This window comes from Centrocercus urophasianus, unplaced genomic scaffold (genome assembly GCF_019232065.1).
Source record: "Centrocercus urophasianus isolate 14NV4802_14NV808 unplaced genomic scaffold, USGS_Curo_1.0 seq_31, whole genome shotgun sequence".
Taxonomy (NCBI): domain Eukaryota; kingdom Metazoa; phylum Chordata; class Aves; order Galliformes; family Phasianidae; genus Centrocercus; species Centrocercus urophasianus.
In genome coordinates this window covers 10,595,842-10,621,284 of record NW_024884878.1, presented here as the reverse complement: position 1 = coordinate 10,621,284, position 25,443 = coordinate 10,595,842, and the positions used below count along the sequence as shown (strand labels likewise).

General features: G+C 45.9%; 1 protein-coding gene across 1 annotated transcript in view; it reads right to left on the bottom strand.

Moving 5' to 3' along the window:
* PAX5 (paired box 5) overlaps window positions 1-25,443 on the bottom strand; it is a 70,507-nt gene that overhangs the window by 25,356 nt on the left and 19,708 nt on the right. Inside the window, exons 3-4 of the mRNA XM_042829400.1 lie at window positions 23,926-24,055; window positions 1,201-1,302 (exon numbers count right to left, since the gene is read on the bottom strand). Coding sequence (XP_042685334.1) covers window positions 1,201-1,302; window positions 23,926-24,055 — 232 coding nt within the window. The remainder of the gene's footprint in view (window positions 1-1,200; window positions 1,303-23,925; window positions 24,056-25,443) is intronic.

Sequence of the window (25,443 nt, the reverse complement as noted above, 5' to 3'; positions counted from 1 at the left end):
TGAAGTAAGAACAGCCTCAATGAGGATGGAAAAGCTTACTAGTAACTTTGTGTGTCCTTGAGAAATAGCATGCAGCAAGGAGTCAAACCTTTCAGACCTGCATTCGGATCTTTACAAGAAATGAAGAACTTTCCAAAAATTATATTTGATGGGTAAAAATTATTTCAACTTAACCTCTGACCTAGCTTCCATAACCAGCACAAGTAAAATGGCTGTTTCTTTTTCTTAATTTTTCAGTGATCGGCTGGAACACATATTACAGATTATAATCAGTTTGGGACAAAAATACGAATCCCAAAATAGCCAGGACAATAAATAATTACCATTGACTACCGCTTGCTTACTGAGAGCTGTTTTCCAAACCACCATCTCCTGAAGCCATGTGACTACATATGAAATTCCACTGTGGGAGATTTTCTTCAATAACTGTTGGACCTTGCTGACTCCAAAGTGACAATCTCAGAGGACCTTAAAGGCTTGGAAAGCAACAAGTAGGGGAAAGAAAAAGAATCTCCGAGTACCCATTCATTTTCAAACCATACGATACTGAGACAGGAGAGGTTTAGGTTGGATTTTAGGAGGAAGTTTTTCACACAGAGGGTGGTGAGGCAATGGCACAGGTTGCCCAAGGAGGCTGTGGATGCCCCATCCCTGCAGGGCATTCAAGGCCAGGCTGGATGTGGCTCTGGGCAGCCTGGGCTGCTGGTTGGTGACCCTGCGCACAGCAGGGGCGTTGAAATGAATGAGCATTGTGCTCCTTTTCAACCCAGGCCATTCTATGATTAGGGTCCAGATTCATGAATTTTAACATGTAAGTTTAGTGCTTAGAATACTTCTTTCCCTTGTAGACAGCAATGTCTGTCATGCCCAAATCAAAGACAGCAGGGCCTGGGGATATTGTTTATTTCAGGCTGAAATGAGAACACTGATTTCCAGCAGCACTAGGCCCCCTGTGCTCAGACAGGAGCAAGCCCATGCAGACTCCCTAGCACCAGGCATTCACCTGCTGCTTGCTGCCAGCGCCCAAATGTCACCATCCTGCTCAGAGCTGTGTGCACATGCTCAGCCACTACCAAGTGAGCACTGCACTGTGTGACACAGACACGAGCCAAGCTCTGCCAGACCCTGAGCACTCAGCTCCCACCGACACAGTGGGACACCTCTGCCGCCTCTCCACCCCCCTTCATTTTGCAGACTCACCAGGCACCATTCCTGTCAGCGCAGGGGCAGAATAGCTGCCCTGTCCAGCAGGGGGGACGTGCGGAGGGTATCCTGGGAGGGTTGTGCTTGCCAGCTCGCGACCTGAGGAATCAAACCAACAAATCATCACGTGAGCATCACCGCTGGCAGACATGCTCCTATACCTTCCTGACTGCAGAGACCTGTTTGTCACAACAGCTCCGCAAGCGTCAGCAAGCAGCTGCTAGCTTGTTTGGAGAGAGGAGAAACAGTTCTGCTTACTCTACCAGCTGCCATCATGCTGTGGCATAGTGAGGGCTTGTGAGGGGAAGAACAGATTCCAGCGGGGAGATGAAGCCCTGTTTTGAACTCCAACTGCTCTCCTTTTGCTCCCAAGTTTCTCCAAAGTTCAGCTTTGTAAAGTCAAAGTTTGTAAAATAATGCTTATTTCAACTGCACTTCTCCAGGAAACTCTCCAGAAAATTACACTGTATGAGCTGATGGATTGCAGAGATCTAAATGTGATAAAAGCATTATTTCCATCTTCAGTTAAAGTCATTTAGGGAAACACACACACACACACACACATTGGGACATGAATTAATTTCCAAAACACAGCTGATGTTCCAGCAAAAGAGCAGGCAGTTCACAGCCTGATGCAGTACTCCTCACTGATGCTAGGGAAACCTTCTGTCATTGGGGTCCGCACACAACGCTGCAGAAAGCAGCTATGGGCTGTCCCCCACCTCACCATACCTCTCATCCAGAGTGCTGAGGTGCCCTTGCTTCAAACCCAGCTCCAGGCAAAGCTCCACACAGCCCTTGGGCCCACAGCTGTAGATATTTCACCAAAGGCACAGAGGAAGCAATGGCCGCACCCTGCCAAGACTGCATCTCCCACAGTGCAGATCATCTCCAGGCAGGGGAGGAAAAAGGGACCCTGTTCTGTGTGCCACCTGCAGCAGGGGTTTGTCCCCTGTCTCCTGGCTCAAATGTCATCTGGATGCTACTGAGCCCACACCATGGAGGAGATCACTCAGGCTGCACTTGCTTCAGTTTCACAGGCTGCCCATAGAGGTTGTGGAGTGTCCTCCTCTGAGATGTTCAAGACCCACCAGCAACCACTGCTACAGTGCTGGCTGGAGACACAACCAGCTTTTCTTTTTTTTTCCTCAAATGGAAAGTGAGACTGAGGGGCTAGAGCAGCATAATGGACTCTGTATGCTTGGCCTAAACCAGGTCACTGATTAGCTGACAAACACTTGGTTACATTCTGCAGATAACTAACTAACTGCTTCTGATCCTCTCAGCAAGGGAGAGAGTCCTGAAGGCCATGAAATTATTCCATCCACAATATCCCTGAGGGTGAATATTCAGAGCAGCGTGCTGCACGCTGGGGTCCGCCTCCTCACTGGGCTCCTTCATGCCACTGGGGAGTACCCTGAAGTCTGTCTGCAATGTGGACTCCAACCCATCACATGCCAGGGATTCATTTGCTCCCCCAGCCTTTCCACAAAGGCAAAATTCAACCAAACACTGTTCAAGCAGGTGACAACTCAGCCCACAGCATGGGAGTTGGAACTCGATGTTCTTTAAGGTCCCTTCCAACCCAACCCATTCTATAATTCTGCAATTCCATGATTCCCAGGTCCCAAGCAAGCTCTTTCTCATCTGTGTATAATTTTTGCCTTTGTCACAGACACTTAGGATAAGGGAGGGGAAGGGAGGGGAAGTTGAGGAGACACAGCTGAGAGGATGGGATGCTTTCACATGAGTGTGGATGGCACTAGTGTCAAACAGCACACCACTTTCCTACAGTATCCTATTTCCACAAACCAGACAGCCAACTGTCATCACCCACCAGAACTGCAAGTCAACCAGGAACCAGTTCAAAGAATGTTGACTGGCATAGGACAAAAACAGTAGTCAACCCAGAAGTAATGTTTGAACAGAAAAGCATGAATACAGAATTATCTGCACTCCACAGCCCTTGTCAGAGTGCCATACAGACAAAGAACCCTCCTCTGAAAATGCAAAGGTGCAGGAAGATGTGGACTAGAAGAGGATCACATCTGGAGGTGATCCTGGCTGTTCCATCTCCTCAATAGAGAAAAAAATCCACCACTTCCTTAGCAGGCTGTCACAAGTCTGATGGATTAAAGTGCTGCAGCACGCCAAGTAATGTGACATTTAGAAGACGTTTCCCAACAAAGTATCCTGCAACAAGGAACACGCTGGTCTAATCCAGTCAGTAAACGTGTCCATCTTGAGCTTGCTACAGGGATGAAACGCTGCACATCATTTTGAGGCTTATTCCTGCTGGAATTCATTCTACATTCCTCCAGAAAGTAAAATATAATGATGCTAAATAACAACAATATCAACTGGCGCAGTGGGACCAGGGGCTGCAGATGTGTGTCAAAGTGCTTGGCCCTGCACACAGCAGATACGCAATGAATGTCCGTCCTTCCATTCACTGCGAGCTGACGGCGTGCTGGCACTGACAGCAAATTATCATTTCCCAGAAAAAGTGCAAATAAGTAATTTTCTTCCATAAAAGAAATTATTTTGCAACCAGCAGCGGGAGAAGTCAGCAACACCCTCCCCAAGCAGCATGGCCAGCAGCATGGTCAGGTCATGGACATGGGCAGGTCTGCACCCCTGCACAAGATAACGGCCTGGCAGCGTGCAGTGGAAACTGCCTCCCTCATCCCCAAACCACAGTGGGAGGAAGAATGAGGGAGGGGTTCAGAAACATTCTTCATTTTACTTACCTTCTGTTAAAGAAAAGAGGTGAAGAGCATTTCCAACTGTGTCTTTGTACACTGCTGTGTGTAAATGTGAGTCCAATTAACTTCACACTTAACTACTAATGAAATTATCTCATTTTGCTATCAGCTCAAGTCTCATCCATGGCAGTAATTAACCACTGGGGGTTGTCACTCCTAGACACATGACACAAGGACTTCCCCAAGCTCAGGTACTTCAAACCCTTGCAGAATTCATTACCCTGACAGTGTGAAAACCCTTCACTTCCAATACCACAGGGCACCAACATGTTTTTTTTCCCCTTTATCTAACTGATTGCCAGTAACAGTATGAAAGAAATGAATGCACTGGAGAGGTAATTAATTACTGCAAAGGACGCATTAGAAAATGCAGAGGGTTCAGGTGTTGGGGGTTAGCTCAGGAGCCCTTTTGCCAATGCAATAGAACAGACTCTCTGCAATAGAGGACTTGTAATGTTTCTTCCTGAGAAGACCCAGGGGTTGTCCATGCATCATCTCCCACCCACTTTTCATGTTTGCAGCAGACTGAGGTTGCCATCAGCCTAGGAATACAAAGACAGGGCAGTGCACTGGGTCCACAGTAACAGTACGGTCCCATTCCTCCAGATACAGGTTCAAGCAGAGAATAGATAACCAGTACAGTAAGAACCAGCTTTTCCATTTTGGTGAATCCTTCACACACACGCTTGTGCCACAGACCTGCTCACACAGGAAGGGCTCTGAAATGGGCACCCGAGGCAGTGCACACCTCACATCCTGCCCAGCACAGCGGGGCTTCTCCACTGGAAGCCAGAAGCAGGCAGGGTCTCAAGCAGGCAGGACACACATGGAGCACAGAAGCCAAACTCATTACCAAAACTGACTTCTCTGAAAAATCTCCTTCCTCTACGACAAGTTCTTCCTTTGCCAACTGCAGATTTTGATACTACCACCCTTGTTGTTCCAGTCATTATTGTAAGGAAAACTTTTGACTGACTTCACAACGCTGACAGCAGGAAGAAGACCTCAAGAGACTCAGAGAACCAGAAGTGTTTCTGTTGGAACAGACCTTCAAGGACCACTGGCCCCAACCCACTGGGATGCATGTCGCACTGGCAACAGTGGCATCAGGAGCAGAGCAGCACCTCAACTGGAGATGAGCTCCTCTTGAAAAAAGAATTCAGTGTGATTGCATACGACGTACTGTTCTGCACTGCACCTCTGTTGTTACCATGTCCCAGCCTGGTTACAGCCATAACAAAGGAGGAAGGAATTAATCCACTCCTGTCTTTTCCCACAGGTGCAATGAAATTATAAAAGCCAGCTATCCGCAGTGATTATTAAGAACTCAGTGTACCTGTCACCTACACAGCTGACTTCCAAAGTCTGGAGGAGACTAAAGCTGGGGCAGCAGCCTTGGACCTTCCTCCCCATCCCACGTCCCCAGCCTCTGCCTTACAGTCGCCTCTACCATGCTGAATGCAGAGCAGGCGTGCTCCATCCAGAAATAGCAAGAGCATGCACCATCCTTTGCTCCATCCTAAATGTGCTTCAGGTTTTGCACCCCAGCAGTGCCCACAGTCTGCATGTGATCGTATCCAGATTCCTGGTTACTCCAGGAAAGGATATGGCCCCGGCACAAGACGTGGGCAAGCTGGAGCACAGCTGTTAATGAATAACTTCCCTCCTGTGTTCATCGAGCTTTATTTGCAGACATCAAAACCATTGCAGCATGCTTACTGCTATGAGTTACCACTCCTGCACCTAATTAGAGGCAGATAAAACAGTGGTAACACACAGATCACCTGTAATGATTTTGCTGACTCGATTATTCTTCTGACAATTATCTCTGGCTGCCAAAACCTCACAGGAATGTCAAAGTCTACTTCCTACAAAGCAGGTAATGTCACAGGTGTGACCATGAAATCAATAATGAGGCATAGCTCTTGCAGAGGGCATCCAGGTCAGATGGAACAGCCCTTAAATTAAACATTGATAAGCAGAACACAATTATCCATCATGTTTAAGTGCCTGTGTGAAATTAGCAGCCAGGGAAAGGGAGCAGTGGGCAAAAAGATTAGTGGAGGAGGTGTTGAAATCACACTGTCCACTGTGACTGTGGCTGTGAGGCTTTGTGATAGCATTACTGTAATCTGCTATCAAACCCATAAAAATCAAATTAAGCACACTGCTCTGAAACAGAGCTTGTGGGTTTATTTTATTTCTCACCTGCAAGGAAGCCACAGATGTTTGTCTATTGGAGTTCAGATTTACCCTTCCTAGCAGGTATCTCTGCTGCTCAGCACTGTCACAGACCTTGATATGTGGGGAAAACATGCTCTGATCAGTGCAGAACAAACGGGCACAATAGTTATGGACAAGCTTATTGCTTCTTCACAGCCTAAGGGTGCCAACACGTGCACCTGACCACTGCCATCACAGAAGGGGAAGGAAAGGGAAGGATGGGACATGTTCAAGATGGAAGTGACTTCGCTATGCAAAATGTAAGGGTCTGGGAGTAGATAGAAAAAGTGGTTCAGATCAAAACAAGGAGTGCATACTGCTCTGGACTACTTGTATTTTGCTTCACCACCTGCTTCTACCTGAACTCCCACTCAGCTCTCAGAAGACACATGGGACACCAATGCAGGGCTTAGTCTCTCCACCAGTGTAGAGGAAATGCATCTCCACAGCTTTGGAAATGGTGGCAGGCAGCTCACCCAGGCCTCCAGCCCCTCACCAGGGGCAGGACAGGACCTGGTGGGCTGCTGGTAGGCATTGGTGCCCTTGCTCACCCGGAGGATGCCAGCGCCTGGGCAGAAATTGCTGGCCCTTCGCCAAAGGAGCTCCTCAGCATACTGCAAAGCAAAGGCATTGTACCAGGCAGCCAGGCAGCCAGTATCTACCGCCAGAACTGATGGAGATGGAAAAACAAGTCCTGGAGCTGAGAATTGGTGGCGAAGATGGGACAGACATTTCCATGAACGCTGCCTGCGACAGGCACAGCTCTCTGCATTTTCTGTTGCAAACAACAGGTAGGAATTAATGAAGCCATGTGAGACAAGCCATGGCTTGTTTCTGACTCTGTGGCTCCCACTGCTTTAGAAGGAAAACTGACAAGGAAGCGCAACCCGCAGGCATGTGCGCATCGTAAATCCGTAGGTGGGACAGACCCACAAACATGCTTCCCCCCATCCATAGCACTGCTGCCAATTATACAGACCTGCAGTTCTCCTGCTTCAAAAGGGATTCACTGTAGTGAAGTGCTCTGCCTGGCCTTCTGTGTTAGTTTGGAATGACATCGAGTGTTACATTCAAAGGCAAAAAAAACCATGTGTCTGCTTATCTAAGAGAGCACTTAGCCTCCTCCTGTCAAAAAGACATGTAAAACGGCAGGAGAAAAGAAAAAAAACACACAAAGGAAAAAAAATGCGGAGGCTTATCACTGCCTCAGAGTATAAGGCCTCTGAAATACCATTTCTTAAAAGCATCGTTCATTTTGCAGAGTAATTTGCAAGAAAAACAATTCCACGCAGTTCAGAACTTCAGAAAATGTAGAAGAAACCAAAGCAACAGCAACAACAACTCCTCCTAAGTGTCAGTGTGAACTGCTCTGCACTCCACCTCCCCTTCCACCCTCAGTCAGAGCGGCCCTCACACACCTCACAGACACTGCCAAATTAGCTGTGGTTTTTCTTTCGTCCCATTATTTCTAAAATGCACTCCAGCCAGCGTGCTGCATGCAATGAATGAAAGAACTAGGAGAATTAAGCCACGCAATGAAACAGCCTTCTGACGAATAAAGCTATGGAAATTTTAGGCTCCATTTACTTCTCAATCTAATTTTGCCCTCCAATGCACATTATGTCTGAAATGGGATCTCATGTGGTTTGATCAGTGATCTTAATGCATGCAGAAGCAACATATTCCCTTTATTGTTGTTTCCTCTCTGCAACACAGCAGCGCTTCTAAATAAGAATAGCATAGCCAGGCTCCACAAGGCCCACCTCCACAGCCATCCCTGTGCTGCTGGAGCACTGCAAGGCAACCACGAGTTTCACAGCAAGGAAACATGTGCTGCACGGGCTCCCAGCTCCTGCTGACAGATTCAGAACTGGCAGTTCACAACACTGCAAAAGCCATGACAGCAGCCAACCTATTACAAGAAGTTTCAATTAGGATATTCTTTATTTTGTTCCTATTCTAGTGTTTGATGTTTTATGCATACTCAGAAGGTATCTTCTAGATTCTCTTTGGGGAAAAAAAAAAAAAAAAAAAAAAAACACAGAGGCTGCTCTTGCAGCTTGGAAGGGAAATGGTACCTGGGCTGCATCAGCAGAGGAGTGCCCAGCAGGGACAGGGAGGTGATCGTCCCCCTCTGCTCTGATCTTGTGAGGCCCCACCTGCAGCACTGTGTCCAGAGCTGGGGCTCCTAAGATAGGAAAGGTTGGAGCTGTTGGAGAGGGTCCAGAGGAGCCACAAAGATGATCAGGGGGCTGCAGCACCTCCACTACGAAGACAGGCTGAGGGAGCTGGGCTCGTTCAGCATGGAGAAAAGAAGGCTGTGGGGTGACCTCATGGCAGCCTTTCAGTAATTAAAACAGGATGATAAACAGGAAGGGAATCAACTTTTTACAAGGGTAGACAGCGATAGGTCAAGGGGGAACTGTTCTAAGTTTATGGAGGGAAGGTTCACATTAGATGTCATTGGGAAGCTCTTTACAGAGAGAGTGGTGAGGTGCTGGAACAGCTGCCCAGAGAGGCTGTGATGCCCCGTCCATCCCTGGAGGTGTTCAAGGCCAGGTTGGATGGGGCCCTGGGCAGCCTGGGCTGGTATGAAATGTGGAGGTTGGTGGCCCTGCGTGTGGCAGGGGGTTGGAACTTGATGATCCTTGGGGTTCCTTCCAACTCAAGCCATTTTATGATTCTACGATGGTGCTCTAGGCAGTTTGATCCTGTGGCAAGCAACCAGCCCACAGCAGGGGATGGAACAGGGGGGGGGCTAAGTTCCCTTCCAACCCAACCTTTCTGTGATTCCATGAATGCAGAGGGCTTTGGGGAGCAGTAAGAGCAGAACAGAGGAGATGGAATACTTTGCAAACCTGCTTTGGCACAGGTCTTGCCAGCTCTAAGCTGGGCTCTCAGCACTCTTCACAGACACCAGGACCAAGGGCAGAGTACATATCAGTTCACTGTACAGCCTCTGAAGGCTGGGGCATTTTCAGCCAGGCACCAGGCACTCTTCAGCCAGAGGTACCTCCTGGCAGAATGCTGCAGTACTGAGAAACAACAGCAGTCCTTCCAGCAAACATGACACAGGCAGAGAAGAATCCAGAGAAGAACCAGAGTCAGAAACAAGAACAGAGAGAGTATACAGGCAGTCAGTTACCCTGCTTGCTCATTAAGCACAGAGGAAAACAAATATGACATCTTCCCCGGGGTTGCAGAGTTGTGATAACCCACACCAAATATTCTCCATCTCATAAGAATCACTTCAAGATCTGCATCTGAAATTAATCTGAGATCAAGACATTTCCAGTCATTGCTAATCATAGAATCACCAGGGTTAGAGAAGATGTCCAAGATCATCTAATCCAACCTCCCACCTATCAACCACCATAACACGTCCCTTAGTACAACATCTGAACATTTCTCCAGAGTTAGTAGCAACTTCCTGCGCCTCACAGAAAACATATTTACTCTAAATTTTAAATAACTAATGATAATCACATTTCAAACTGGCAACCAAGTATGAAATTCCTAATGCTTCAATAAGGATGTTTTTATCCTGGAGTAAGAGAAAAACCTGGGGGTGGGTTGGTGGTTGGACTTGACAGTGTCAGAGGTGTTTTCCAATCTTGATTCTATCCACTGAAGTGCCATCTGCTCACACCACTGGGGCAGAGGTTCATGCTCTGAACCAAGCAGGAAACACAGACAAGGAACCAGCAGCTAACACGCTTTGTGTTCTTCAGCACACACAAACACTTCCCATTATCCTTCACCAACAACTGGGAATGAAAAAGCTTTGCATATTGTCTGGAGGATCAGGCATAAGAGGCAGCAGCGTGTTGCTCCTGCCTGGCTTATTTTGCTTATATTTGACAAGAACTACAGGTGTGCTGTGTCAGTTAGGAGGATGACACCAGCATCACTGAAATGCAGTTTGAAAACTGCAGCAACACGTCTTTCTGAGGGCTATTTGCACGTTTAAAAGAGCTGGTGGAACTTTGATTTCAGGTCACGATGACAAAGTCCTTTCCTGCCATGTGCATTCAGGGATGAGACCAGCCTCCCCAAGGCAGGAGGGCTCTGAGCCCTCCCACATCTGGGAGACACTCTCAGTGTTTGCCACAACCCTCAGCTACCACCATCACTGTGTGAGCTCCTCTGGTTTGAATTTCCCCTCACACAGTTGAGGAAGGTGAGCAAGCAGCTGTGAGGGGAAGAAGCTGGGAAATGAAAGGAGGTTGGAGACAGGGAGGAGGTGGGCAGATGAGGTCCCTGGTTCGTGGTGCCAGTCAGTGGGCTGGGATTTATAACTGTATTAAATGGCATGACAGTCAGCCACGATAAATCAGTTCCCCTTCTTCCCAAATCACAGACAATAAAAGCTTCGGCAGTGAAAGTCATTCATCATCATAAAGACTTGAGACATTTCTGCCATCAATTTCACTCACATCCTTAATACTCTGAAGGGAAGTTGGTGGACTTTCAGGGAAAAAAAGGCAGGGAGAGAAGAAAGGGAAAAATAATTAGAAGAAAACACGAAGAAAGATTGAACAGGAATAATTACAAAGGTCAAAGAAAGGAGACCCTTCAGGAAAGCTATTTGGATGATGGGGAGCAGAGCTGCCATGCTCTCCACAGGGCACATGGGATACTGAACAAAGCCATGGGGCCTCCTCACAGCCCCCGGGGTTCACACAGGGAAAGGAGGGAGTTAGTAAGCTTGAGAGGGTGCTCAGAGCTGGGACCTCGCTGTCCCATGTGCAGAGACAAACCGCCAGCATTCCTCTCGCTGAGCACCCAGTCCCATGGCTGGGCAAGCAGATGGTGATTGCTCCCTGCAGCTTCACCACAGCATGCAGCCAGCAGGAACAGATCTGTCACAGCACAGACAGGCATCAAGGGACTGACTGTCCCCAGAGAAAGAGGGAACAAGGAGAGGCTGTATCCTGGAGAAGTGACCAAATACCTCCCCATCCTCCAGTTCTGCCTTCCTGCACACTGTCAATGAATGGGTCCCCCTGCCTATAACAGCTTCGTAAGTGTTAACGTGCCGCATGTGGATGCACCCAGGAGGCTTATGCACAAACACAATAAGCCATTCCTGCAGCGCCATCCCCACCTGCAGAGGAACAGTTGGAAGCAGGAAAGAGGGATGCTGCACAGCCCTGCCAGAGGTCTGCAGCCACCAGGAGCACCTGGCAGAGGGCACAACCAGCTCAGGGGAGCTTAGGGCAGAGAAGGCCGTTAGATGACTGGTTAGACATTGGAAAGGGTTGCTCAGGCAGGTGGTGGAGTCACTCTCCCTGAAGGTATTCAAGAACGTAGAAATCTGACACTGAGGGACATGGTTGAGTGGGCATGGTGGGGGTGGACTGGTGGTTGGACTTGATGAGCTCAGAAGTCTTTTCCAGACTTAATGATTCTGTGACTGCCTGTAACAGGCACCCACCAGAAGAAAGCAAGGACATAAGCATACAGTTTGTAAACCCTTAAGTGACATAACACCACATAATTCACTTTGCATTACTGCAAGGGGGCAAGCAAGTCATCTGCATTTCAGCTGCCACAAAAAGCTCCACTGTGTTGGCAAGGTTCTGCAGCTGGGCGTGCTGCTGCAGATAGGCTAAAGGGTTAATTTGAAATGACACAGATTTGAGGAGCTCAGTGCAGGCAGGGAAGGGCAGAGAGGGCACAGTGCAATTGTCCCCACTCAGGGGCATGGCCAACTCCTCAGCCACCAATGTTGGAGCAAACTGAAGTTCTGCATGACTCTACATCATGTCTGAAGGCACTGACGGGTCCACATCACTGCTGCTTCAGAACCAGAGCAGTCTTCCACAGCGCAAAGAATGTAACAGGGCCATAAAGGTGATCAGAGGCTGGAGCATCGCCCTACAAGAACAGGCTGAGAGAGCTGGGGCTTTCCAGCCAGAAGAGACCTTGTCGTGGTCTTCCAGTACCTGAAGAGACCTACAGGAAAGCTGGGGAGGGACTTTTTATGAGGGCATGTCACAACAGGAGAAGGGGAAATGGCTTTAAACTGGAAGAGGGTAGATTTAGACTAGGTATTAGGAAGAAATTCTTTACTGTGAGGGTGGTGAGACACTGGCACGGGTTGTGCAGAGATGCTGTGGATGTCCCCTACATGGAGGCATTCAAGGCCAGGCTGGGTGGAGCTGTGAACAACCTGGTCTAGAGGGAGATGTCCCTGCCTACAGCAGGGCGTTGGAACTAATAATCTTAAGGGTCCCTTCCAACCCAAACCATTCTGTGATTCTAAGACACCCGGGCAGTTCTGAATACCCAGAACTCTCAGTGCCCCTCAGAAGCTGGCTGAAGACAGTGGCAAAACTATGGGTGAGTGCATGGATGGGGTATGCAGCCATAAAGCCATAAACGCAGTTTGTACCTGATTTCACAGAGTTGTTTTCATGCACAGTTGGTTTTTGTTGTTGTTGTTTCCAGAGCTTTTGAGAGTGAAGCAAAAGAGAGCTTAAGTTATTCAGTGTGTTTACGGAACAAGCCCCAGCCTCGTTGCAATTGGGAGCCAGCACAAGGGCATTGGTGCCTTGTCTTAATCTTTCCACCGTGGCTGTTCCATTTAAAGCTGTATTTACTAAACATACCACAGTGGTACTGGGGGGGGGGGGGGGAAAAACAGATTTAATTAATTAGAGATGCAAAATCCATAAGTTAAAACTGCTATGTAAATGCAACTTGTTATTATACGTGCTTTGTGCCAAAACCTGTCTACTAGAGTTAAATTCAGCACTGAAATCCACAGCAAAATCCCCAGTGGAGTCGGGCTATACACTGTCAAAAGAGCCCATTAACAGCCCAGGTCTGTGTGTGGTGCAAGTGGCCTTCTTTGCTTTCTGAAATGTGCTTGTTCCTTTTTAACAGAAAGATAAGAACTGATCAAAATGGGAAGAAAAAAAAAATGACAGTACTTCAGTTAGACTCTGTCCTGACATTAAAAATGGCACTTTTGTTTTTCATATTGCCTGCCTCTCCACAACAGTGTATGGAGCCTTTTTTCAAGTTTTCAACATGAAGTCAGGAGTGACGGATAGATTATTGGAAAATGCATCTGCACTTTTATCTAGTAAGTGTAGAGACCGAGTTGTAAATCTAGCATTATGCTGCACTAGAAACCAGCCAACTACCAACACTAATTTGCACTTCAGAACAGAAACTAAAGTATAATTTGGTGATAATGGTTAAGCACCGACCAACGCTTCCATGTAGAGACTGGTTATGTCAGCAAAGCTTAATGGCCTCAGAAGAAGACACTTAACTGTTACTACAGTTGGGCTACAAAAAAAATTAACAAAGCCGTTTTCTGGAAGAAAAAACAGTGTCCACAAGACAAACCCTCTTCTTTAAGTTGTCCGAATCTGTCTTGTTTGTTTTTGTTTAAGCGCTAAAAGGAAGAAGAAATTGTGAAAATGGCATATTATTATTAGAGAGCTGGGACACCAAGGTTCACTTTGAAACTGCAAATTTCATTTGAAGATTGCAGAAACTGCAAAAAACATTTGAAGATTGCAAGTATCTTTTTATTTGAAATCAAAATAATCTGAATTCTTCCATTCAGCTAATGAAAGCACTGCTTTGAAACTGTTAGTTATCAGTGTTTCAGCAAATATCAGCTAGGTAACAACTCCCTGCAGAACTTGCATGACATTCTGCTTCTCCACAGGGCAGATACTCCCAGCTCATGTAGCTCTAGTTTAAGCTAAGTGCTTTCTGTTCACACAGTCACAGGAACAAAGCATTTACCCTGATCTCTAGCTCTAGGCACAAAAGAATTCTTACATAAATCAAACAAGGCTTGGGCCGAAAGAGAAATAGCCCTTTCTCAGCTCCATCGAGCACCAGATCCAGGGAGTACATCCATGTGGAAGAAGGAGCACTATTTATTAGTCAAACTTCTCGTCATTCTTGCCAAATGGAAAACAGAATGTAGTTTGGAAAAGAGGCAGTGATTTGGTTTTGGTGTGCGATGAGTATTTAGAAGACACAGCAAAGTAAGGCTATGTATTATTTGGGTTATCTCTCTACAGTGATTAAAAACTGTACCCATATCACCACAGCTTTGCAGCTTCTCGCTAAGATGAAACTCTTGATTTGTTGTACTTCTAAGATATCTAATTTAGATGGCAATAGTGGGCCAGACTACAAGCCCTTTAGAAAGCCCTCTCTTTTCCTGACAGTCTCCCAGTCATCCCCACATGGACACAGACTTTAAGGCATTCATCTGAGCAATTGCCTCAGGTTAGGAATCCCAGGGAACTCCTTTGAGAAACTGGTATCCTTGCTGACTGCACAAAGAGCCAAGTATGAGATAAAACGACACCACAAAAAAGCAAAACATTCATGTTTTCTTCTATGTTTTATGGCACATGAAGAATGGTCCCATAAACACATGTACAGACAGTGAAATAAATAGAACAAAAGCTTCTTCGGCCATCTACTGCACTTCCCAGCATAGTCCAGTACAAGCAGATATTAATTTACTGGCTGCTCCTGATACTGCTCTCCTGTTAGGTGTGCCCTGATCACGTCCCCTCACACAGCAGTACTTCAGAAAGCAGTTGACCTTCCCTAGTCAGGAATCAGTTGGAACCCAAAGCTCAGAGCACCTCTGGATTAGGATTACCATGAGTAGGTCTATTATAAAACCCCTAACTTGAGTTGTGTGACAAATAAAGGTCTAAAGAAAAGAAATAAAGGTGTCTGCAGGCTGCCCACGCTAAGGCTGGTTCATAGGATTGTTCAAATGAACCCTGCATCCCATGCGTGCAGCTGTTTTCCTTATCAGACTCCATTGAGATAAATGCTAACCACCATCAGTGTTCAATCCTGGCATCAGATCGGCGTACGATTCTAGAGGAGCCATTCTCGTTTTTTTTCATTGTTTTTTGCAGTATCAGAATATTCTTTGGCCGCAAACACTGAACTGCTCAGGTGATGATTTCTTTCTGGCAACCTTTTTTTGTTCAACTGCTTTATTACCGTCTTGCTCCTAGCTTAAAGAATGGCAAACTCTAACTGCTGTTTTGCCAACCTCGAAAAACTGTGGCTCATAAGATGCAGTCATGGTATGATGGGATGAACACAGCAAGGCAGAGTCAGGCAGCAGACTTCTATAAGACCAAGCACTACTGAAGACAAATACGTTGCACAAGACCAGCTAAGGACAGTGTTTTAGTGCAGAACAGTAGCAAGAAATTATCTTTTGACATGCACTTATCCCACATTAGCACTTCTTTTTGCCCAATACCAAAATTTGACAAAATGTGTAGAAATACAGGAGGTTAAATGCATCCCTGTTGTCTGTATTACCACAGACCTGTGCCACCTATGAAGAAATAATTACCAGGCATAATGTACCACATCTAAGTTACTGGGGGCATCCACAGCAAAGACCAAGCCCAGCTGGTTTTTCCACAAATGGCTGTCTGTTCAGATAGATTCATTTGACCCATTTGCTCAACCTTCATTCAGACTGAAGCCTGGAATCAATTATCTGTGGTTGCCTGAGTCTCCCAGTGCAAACCAGGGCAGATAACCTAAATGATTGCCATTTGGGATTCCTTCCCCAACTCTCCTGACAGCAAGCAGACTCTGCTCCTATTTTTGTTGTTTCTTCTCACCTTTTTGACCAGCGTATGGAATGAACAGGAAAGATGATGCAATTGCTGTATGGCAAGTATGTTCAGCAGTGATCTCTCCGAAGTAGGAGCACCTAAAACAACACTCTTTCTGTGGCACAGTTACAGATTTGCATGTGGAGAACAAAGGATCACTTATGTGTGTTCTGCAGTTTCCATCTTCCCCCGCACAGGTGTGTGATTTGTGAAATGCTTTGCAGCCCACACACAGGTACAGCTTGAACAGCACAAATACACTGACTGAAAGCCAGGCGCCTGGCAGTACCCTGGTACTGATATGGAAGGGCAACAAGCCAAGGGAGGAAGGCTGTGAGAGCTGTCCTGACATGGGAGGAGATCAATATTTCTCACTTGAACGTTGGATGGAGCAACAAAAATGGAGCCCACTCACTTTGCATCTCTTCCTTTAACAGAATAATACAGAGTTCATGTCAGATTTCACTGCAATTAAATGTACTTCTCTGGCTCTTTGGTGAGGCTGGCTGGCAGTTACTCCCAGGCTGCTAATGCAAACTGACGCTGCAGCCAGCTGCAGTCAGGACTGGCTGTGGATTTGTCAATCTGCCCTTTACACTGTATTGGAAAGTCAAGAAAAGGTGTCAGCTTAAAACGACTTTGTCCTCTCTGAGTGATACTGACCATGCTGAAATCAGCAACGAGAGCAGGGAAAATGCATCTGCAGGTAATTAGTAACAATCACAGGCAGCATGGAAACTGCTGACTACAGCAGTAATGAGCTGGGCACATGTCATTGGCTTGCAAATGGAGAGAGCACTTATGAACCATAGTGGCAAGCAGTAAGGGAAGGGCTTTTGGTTGGTTTGTTTTTTTTTTTCCTTTTAACTTAATATTTAATGTGGCATAAAAATGATGGAAAGAAATTGAGTTGTTTTTTAATCAGAGGTCTGGCTGGTGGTCCGTAACACAACAGTGCTAGCGGATGAAACAGTCACATTTTTCCTTACACATATTCTAGCAGGAAGTGTTGGCATGAATGCCAACACTTAAGCAATCCTTTCAAGAAGCATCCCCTGTGTTTTGCTCTACCAGTTTGCTAGGAAATACATTACATACATTACATTACATACAGAGGATCTTTTGCATCTCAAGTCTCAGTATTGCTTTGCCATTCAAACCATAGTCTGGTAATGAGAAAAACATGAAAGACTATGATTATAGTTCACTTAGAACCTCAGCTATCAGATTTATTTGCATTAATGGATGACTGTGTCCTTCTCAGGAAAGGCAGGCCAGCAAGATGAGGTGGTGGAGTTGCTTTTTACATGAGAGAGCAACTAGAATGTATTTAGTGCTGTCCAGGGGCAGATGGGAGTGGATTGAGAGTTTGTGGGTGAGAAGTAAGGGCAGGCTGGCATGGGTGATGCTATTGTGGGTATGTTAGAGGTCACAAGGTAAGGACAAGGAAGTTGATGAGGCTTTCTGCAGGCAGCTGATAGCAGCCTCGCAATTACAGGCCCTGGTTATTGTGGGGGATTTTAACTACCCTGCTATTAGGTAGAAGGCCTGCTCAGCCAGCCAGGCGCAGTCCAGGAGGTTCCTCCAGTGCACTGATGACAACTTCCTGATGCAAATGGTGGATGAGCCAACTAGGAAAGGAGCCCTGCTGGATCTTATTCTCACTAATAAGGAGAGTCTGGTTGGAGTGGTGAAGGTTGAGGGCAGCCTTGGCTGCAGCAAGGTGCAGCAAGGTGATGCGGTTCAGGATGTTGTGTGGCAGGAACAGAATTCCGAGCAGAATCACAACCCTGGACTTCCGAAGGGCCAGTTTTGATCCCCAGCAATTGCTAGGGGAAACCCCGTGGGACAGGGTAGTTGCAGGTAAAGGGGCCCAGTACAGCTGGTTAGCTTTCAAGGACTGCTTCTTCCAAGCTCAAGATCAGAGCAATCCAACAGGTAGGAAGTCAAGATGGGGAGCCAGGAGACCTGCATGGTTAAGCAGGGAGCTGCTGGACAAGCTCAAGTGGAAGAGGAGAGTCTGCAGATCACAGAAGGAAGAGCTGGCCATCTGGGAGGAATATAAGGCCATCGTGAGAGGATGCAGGGAGGCAACTAGGAAAGCTAAGGCCTCCTTAGAATTAAACTTTACTAGAGGGGTCGAGGACAACAGAAAAGGCTTCTTCAAACACACTGCAGATAAAGCTAACACTAGAGACATTGTAGGCCCACTGATGAATGAGGTGGGTGCCCTGGTGACAGAAGATACAGAGAAGGTGGAGATACTGAATGCCTTCTTTGTCTCTGTACTACTGGAGGCTGTCCTGAGGAGCCCCACAACCTTGAGGCCCCAGAGGAAGCCAGGATCAAGGAGGAGTTTGCCTCGGTTGAAGAGGACTGGGCTTTTTAAGCAATCTGGACATCCGTAAATCCATGGGTACTGATAGGATGCACCCGCAGGTGCTGAGGAAGCTGGTGGAAGCCATTGCTATGCCACTCTCCATGATTTTCCTCTGTGTGCCCTTCACTTTTACAGCTAAAAAAATGTATTGCCTTGCAGGGCTGAAACAAGGAGCTATACAAGGCCTTCCATCTCCTACTCTCAGTTTGTACACATCAGCCAGGAAATGTGGAAGCCTTCAAAAAGGTTGGAGAAAAGCAACTCAACACTTTGAATCTCAAGAAAAAAAGAACAGAATTTTTGTTAGCCATTCCTCCTCCAACAAAAAGCAATTTGCAGGAAAAAAACACATCAGAAACCCGTGAGTCTCAGGTACTTGCCTGCAAGACAAGGGCCCAAGGCCCGGCACCTGTTTCTGGCAGAACTTCTCCCCTGAGTTAACTCCTGATCACTAAAGTAGAGATGACACAAAGCTAATGCTTTTTCAGTTGTTTCCCATCTTATTTCTCTCCTACCTCCACAGATAATGAGTCCCAGATTGGAAAAGCTACGCCGTAGTTTTGATCAGAGTGAAGACAACAAAAATATTCCTGGAAGGCAGACTAGATTGTTTAAGCAAATGTTTGCTGGACTTTGCACTAAAAACAATTATTGTTTATTGTATAGCATTCTTCATCTCCCTCTAGTTTTCAGTGGCATCTACTACAGAAACAAGACCCATAGCAGTATGAAGCTTTTGGTTACGAGTGAAAGTGGGGTTGACAAATATGTCTCCTCATCTGAATTCCCTGCCCTGACATAATAAAAAGAGGTATGAGTAAAAGCATCCATTAATCTGTGGGAGAAAATAGAGGTATGTCCAGAACTATGATGAGAACTGTGCCCACAAGTGCACTGTAATTCACACACCTTGTTTGTTTTGGACAAAAAGCGTGGCTTACTGCTTAGATCTTTCTGCCTCTGAAATCTGTGTAAACCCTGAGATTGTTACAAAAGCCTCAGAGCAGAGCAGAACTCAGCTGTATGGTACATGCTCAACGTCAGTGGGCTCAGAGCGTGCCGGGGGCTTCTGGGTGCCTCCAGAAGAACTGCTATGGTGTGGGTTACAAAAGAAAACTGGCAAATAACAGTCTGAAAATCTTTCCTGAAAATATATCCAATAGCACAGGTTTTAAAAGGGTTTTCATGCTCTTCTGTAAATCTAAATTTTATGAATGCTGGTGTTAGAAAAGTTTACAGCAGTATCAAAGTAGAGATACAAACACCTGCTTTTACTTACACCTGGTAAAATGTGTCTTGTTATAGATCTCAGCTTGTCACATTTAAGACCAACAGCACGTTTTTTGTAGGCTAGCTATTCATAAAGCTTGCTCCACTTACTCAATGAGAAGAAGTAAATTCCACATTTAGAGCTTTTGTTCAAGTGTATATGATGTTAGAAGGAGAACAGAGGTGAAACACATAGAAAGGTTCGCAGCATTGTTTTTATAGTCAGTTATGCCGTGAGTAATGCAGTCAGTCTGCTCACCAAACACTAAAGAGATTGCAACATAAGAAAGTTGTTAGTCACGCCGAGTAAGTAAGATAAGGAAGCAGTGACAGTTCTTTTAACTGTGGATGGATCTTTCTTATACAGAACTGAAGAGACTACACATGAATGCAATCTGAAACACAAGATTTCTCATAAAAGGCCTCTGAAAGAGCTGGTGTTAGGAGCTGAAGGAACACAGAAACATCCTAGCAGCAACAAAAGGAAGCTCCATGATCTGAGAGGCAGTACAAGGCACCTGCTCACTTGAGGTCATCTTTCTGGCTGAGACCTAAGGACAGACCTGCTTCTGGAAGGCACCAGCATCAACAGCACCTGAGGTAGATTCCCATAACAACACACCAGATAAATCATGTCATGCTTCTGCCCAGGGCAGCCTCTCAAAAAACACAGAAAAAAAAATCTTCAGGATACCTGTGAGCTTCACAGAATGACAGAACTGTAGGGGTTGGAAGGGACCTTTAGAGCTCATCGAGTCCAACCCCCTGCCAAAGCAGGTTCCCTACAGCAGGTCGCGCAGGTCGGCATCCAGGCAGGTCTTGAACATCTCCAGAGCAGGAGACTCCCCCCCCTCCCTGCAGCCTGTTCCAGTGCTCCTCACCTCACTGTACAGAAGTTCCTTCACACATTGGTGCACAACTTCCTATGCTGCAGTTTCCGGACGTTTCCCCTTGTCCTGTCTCCACTCACCACTGAAAAGAGTCCGGCCTCGCCATTCTGCCCCCCACACCTCAGATACTGATAGACCTGGATCAGGTCCCCTCTCAGCCTTCTTTACTCAGGGCTGAACAGACCCAGTTCACTCAGCCTTTCTCCATAGCAGAGATGCTCCAGGCCCTTCACCATCTTTGTGGCCCTCCGCTGGACTCTTTCCAAGAGATCCCTGTCTGTTTTGTACTGGGGAGCCCAGAACTGGACGCAGTACTCCAGATGAGGCCTTACCAGGGCAGAGCAGAGGGGCAGGATCACCTCCCTCCACCTGCTGGCCACGCTCTTTTAATGCACCCCAGGATGCCATTGGCCCTCTTGGCCACAAGGGCACACTGCTGGCTCATGGCAACCTGTTGTCCACCAGGACACCCAGGTCCCTCTCTGCAAAGCTCCCCTCCAGCAGGTCGCATCAGGTTCTTTTTATGCTTTAAATCAAGACATACTATTTTGCCATTTCAGTATATGCCATATTCTTTTACTAAAAAGAGTAAATAGAATGAAGCACCCAAGCCAACTGCATTGCACTGAAGTGGCAGTATACATTTTTTCCCTCATTTCACCTACTTCTTAATGATCTGTTTCTCTTTTTCACAGCAAATCTGCTCCAGCCTACTCAGGATGAATTGTAGAGTCCTTGCAGCACTTGGAATGAGAACTTAGAGTTCTCATGCAAGACCGTAAGAAGCACTTAATCCATTGCTGTTACCTTACACATGGAGTCAAGATACCTGCAATTACTGAAGTCCTTGAGAGTTACCACTCAATCTTCCCCAATCAAATCACAAGGAGTCAAATACAAACAAGATGATTTCAGAAACCCTATGTAGCAAAGGTGGTTTAAGAATAAGATTGCAGCGCATCCCTGCTGCTGGTGAAAAGTAACCATTCATGCCTATTCTATGTTTAAGGCTTCCTAAGATGATTGTTATGAATAAAGCTTTCATCACAGCTTTCTGGCAAGTCAGATTATTAGTCTCTAGCTAGAGGTTCTTCTAAATGAAGAAAAGCAAACAGTAAGCATTACCTGGAGTATTCCTGTCTTTTGAAATACCATGAAGGAGTGATTACCCTCACCACCTACCAGGCCCCTGCCGTGCTGGTTGACTTTACAAAACAAGGGAAATCCTGCTGGTGGCAGCAGGAAGTTACTGGGGAACTGCTGGATGCATCTTGCCCGCTTCCAGAGGCCTCAGACTGACACTTGTATGAGCTGTGATCTGCTCTTTCGAGGCCCTCAGTATCTGCACCCACCACAAATGCTTTGCCAACAGCTGCAGCAATTGAACAGCTGCTGCTGTCACCGTAGCCATAGAATCATGGAATCATTAATGTTGGAAAAGACCTCTAAATTCATCTAGTCCAATCATCCACTACTACTGGTGTTGCCCTCTAACCATGTTCCGTAGTGTCGCTGCTTCTGTTTCAAAGCAAAGGGGTTGTGAATCTGTCAAAGTGTAAATATCTGTGTGCACATACATGTGTCCCACAGAGGCCCTTGAAAGAAGATTATAACCAGAAATAATTTTTGCTAGTTCAGTATGAACTCTACCTATGTTTCTTTCTTTGGCAAAACACATTCTGAAATGCCAAAGAAATGTGAGTTAGAATAAAAGCTTGATTATAAAATATATTGCTAATTTGGGTCTAAATAAAGAAATTCCCCTTTTCTCCCACTCCATTACACTAAATTACTTATAGCTTGACATTGCTTTCCACTGCAGCTTCAGTGGCCATGGCTCCGTGAATGGAAGATTATTTTTAAACATACTCTAAGAGCAGGATTCAATTAGCCTTGAATTTGATGAGTCAAAGGCTTAGCATTTCAGACTCAATTGCTTTTGATAGCATTGACCCAGTCACTCCTGTGTCATGGACCTACAGGCCCTTGACTGAAGAATGATCCAAGGATGGAAGAAAGTATTCTGACAGTTTTAAGGGAACTGATACTGTGGCTGTAGCCACAAGTATCTTGTTTTGAAGAGAGAGCTGAGCTTGTTTGTGCAAAGACTTGCTTTGCAAGCAGCTGTTCCAGCTGGGCTCTGTATCATGTGCTGGCTGTGCAGGTACAGCGTGCAACAGGACAAGCCCTGCAGACCCTGGGCAGAATCAAAGCAGGAGAGTGGCTGTGATGGCGGTGAAAGGCAAAGTTCTCTTTGAAGCAGCAGATTCCCTGCTGGCGCTGCCTATCACATCCTGTGCCAGCATGGTCCTTCTCTCTCCTTTTGGCAGTTCCCCATCTCTCAGTGCTCAATAAGTAAGCGTGCCTTTGCTTAGGGAGGTTCTGCTTCCTGGTTACAGGATGATTTAAATGAATCTCTGTGTGCGTGCGTGTGTACATTGACTAAAACTCATAACCCTCTGTGCTGCTCTGACTGCATAGTTTGCTTGCCTCTCTGCTCCTCAGACATCCTGTCTCTCAGATCCACCCATACCCTGAAACAACTGCCCTTGCTGACACTGTCTTTGACACGCCATCATCTTCCCCTTACTCAGACATACCATACTAGCATTATATGAGGATGTAGCCACTTCCAGAAGGCTTACCTGGCCTAAAAGTAACTTATCGGGGAGTTTCTTCAGTTGGGGACAAGGGGCTGCAAGAATTCTGGGTTATTCTGGGACAGTTCAGTCTCATTATATGTTCTTCTGCATAGTTTCACACACAGATGGGGCAGCAGGAATAATAAGACAAGCATGAGAAGTACTTAAACCAAAAAAAAGTAACACACAGGGGAACATACACAGGAAGTACAGATCCTTAATTTTTTTTTTTTTCCTGATTCCTATAATTCCTTTTCTAGACAGTTTTCTTTCACTCGGACTATCTCCTTCCCCACTTCCCCACGATGTGGTCAGTCCCATGTAACCATGTCACCATTATAAATCCCAGCTGTTCCTTAACTCCTACTCTTCACCTGCTGAAGAAATGCACACAATCCCAGAAGAAACCATCACTTTCCATTTAATTACTCAGTCTTAGTGCACAGGTACAGTCCTGTCAAGTGGTCCAGAACCTTTGTTTGGCCCAAAGTGGTCCAAAATCTTTGTAGAAGTCAAAAGCACTCAAAATTCAAGCTAGCTCAAAGTGTCATAAAAATGTCATGCAGTCAAAAATGGTGCCAACAGGAAAACAACCAACCAATCCCAAAAGCAGAGGAAGCATTCTGTTTTTCTGTGATATGGGGGTATCTAGAACGCAGGTTAGGAGTGAAGGGCCATATACCTTTATGGTCAAAGGGCATGCTTCATCAGTTGGCTCAGAGAGAACACTAATGATGCATACAAGCTGTGCGCCTGACTTTCACCAGAGCTGCTATAAAATCACACAGTTACAAGGAGACTGGAAGGAACAATTTCACATCTGACATCACTCCTTCAGGAAGAGCATCGCCCTACCCCAGTGTGTGCACATACTGCTCCACAACACTTATTGGTGTACACAGAACTGCTTACCTGTTACGATAGGGTACGACTGTGGTCCAGGAACACTTGCTCCTAAATCTGCAGAAGTAGGGCTGCTTATGTTGGCCTTCATGTCATCCAGTCCTCCAGCTAATGATGCCATGGCTGAGTATTCAGTTGCCTGGAAGAAGAATCAAAAGACATTTTAGCCACAATAAATGCACTATTCAACAGTTTTTCCTTGCATGGCAAATACTAATTGCAATGCAGGAACCCCTTAAAAGCTCTTGTTCAGTCAGATTGCCCAGTTTTTCTAAGGCAGTAAATACATGGTCAGTGTAAACCATAGTGTTAAGCAGTCAGAAAAATAAATGGGTGTGTGCTTATCACCAATGTTCTTGGAAAACACCAAACGTGGCTTTCCTGATAAAATGAAAGCTAAACTCATCACTGTGGCACAAAGCTTTCCATAAAAAGGAAGTTTTGTAAAGCAAAGTGCACCGGCCCTGTAAGGTACAAGTGTAAGTTTTTTGCTTGTCAGAGAAAACCATTCACATCTATTAAGTTGAACTCTCCTTAATTCAGTGGAGCAAGTAGGTGGGAACCAGAATGTCCTGTTTGCCTGCTTTTCTTAGGCGTGCTTCATTTTCTTGTTATTTCATAAGAAGTAGAGTGCACTTAAATAGAAGTGTTTGATTAATGAATGGATTTGAAATCAACTGTTTCAAAAGCCACGTTATTTAAGAATGAATAACCTGACCATTGTAAGGATGCTCTCATTTCGTGGAAATTCCTTAAGCACAACAGCCAAAGTTTCACTAGCTGAGCACACGTCCTCAGAAAACAGATGCCTCCTGTCCTCTAATCCTCTTGGTGTCTGTGTAGCTATGGCCATCTAGAGCAGGGAGGCCAATCCACACACCCAGAAAGACTCTCATGTACATGGCAGAAAGCTCATCCTCATTAGTGTTTCTCATGGTTTCTTATTGCAGGATCATTCACACAAAACAAGGACATTTCTTTTCAATGTTCTCCCTTCCCTATTGCTATTTTCACTAGTTTTAATCCTTTATTTTTGAGATAAGTCCACAACAGTCAGAGAACTAGGACTTCAAGTGAAGAACAGACAAAATTAATAAAACCTCCAAGGTGGATTCCCACAGTATCACTGCGGATGAAGTAATGAGTAATTACTTAAGCCTGCAGTGATCTTTTGAGCTATCATATCAAAATATTAACTTTAATATTTTTTATCTAAGTGAACAAAACACTTCTTGAGTAACTCTGTCTTTGCAGGTTTCTTTGTGCCGGAGATGCCCACCACACAATCTGAGATTGGCCACAGCTGAGTGCTCTGGGTCAGGTGTGTACCTGTTTGCGTCTCTGTTACTCAGCTATTACTCAAGGCAAAGTGAATTTAGTTTTATAGTTCATTATTAGCAAGTTCATACTGACAGAAACACATTTCATTTGAGGCTGCAATCTGTGTGAGGCACCAGTGCCCACATCACCTTGAGAGATCTGCCGTACAAACCTCTTCCGCAAGACCATGCCAAATACCTTTTGCCA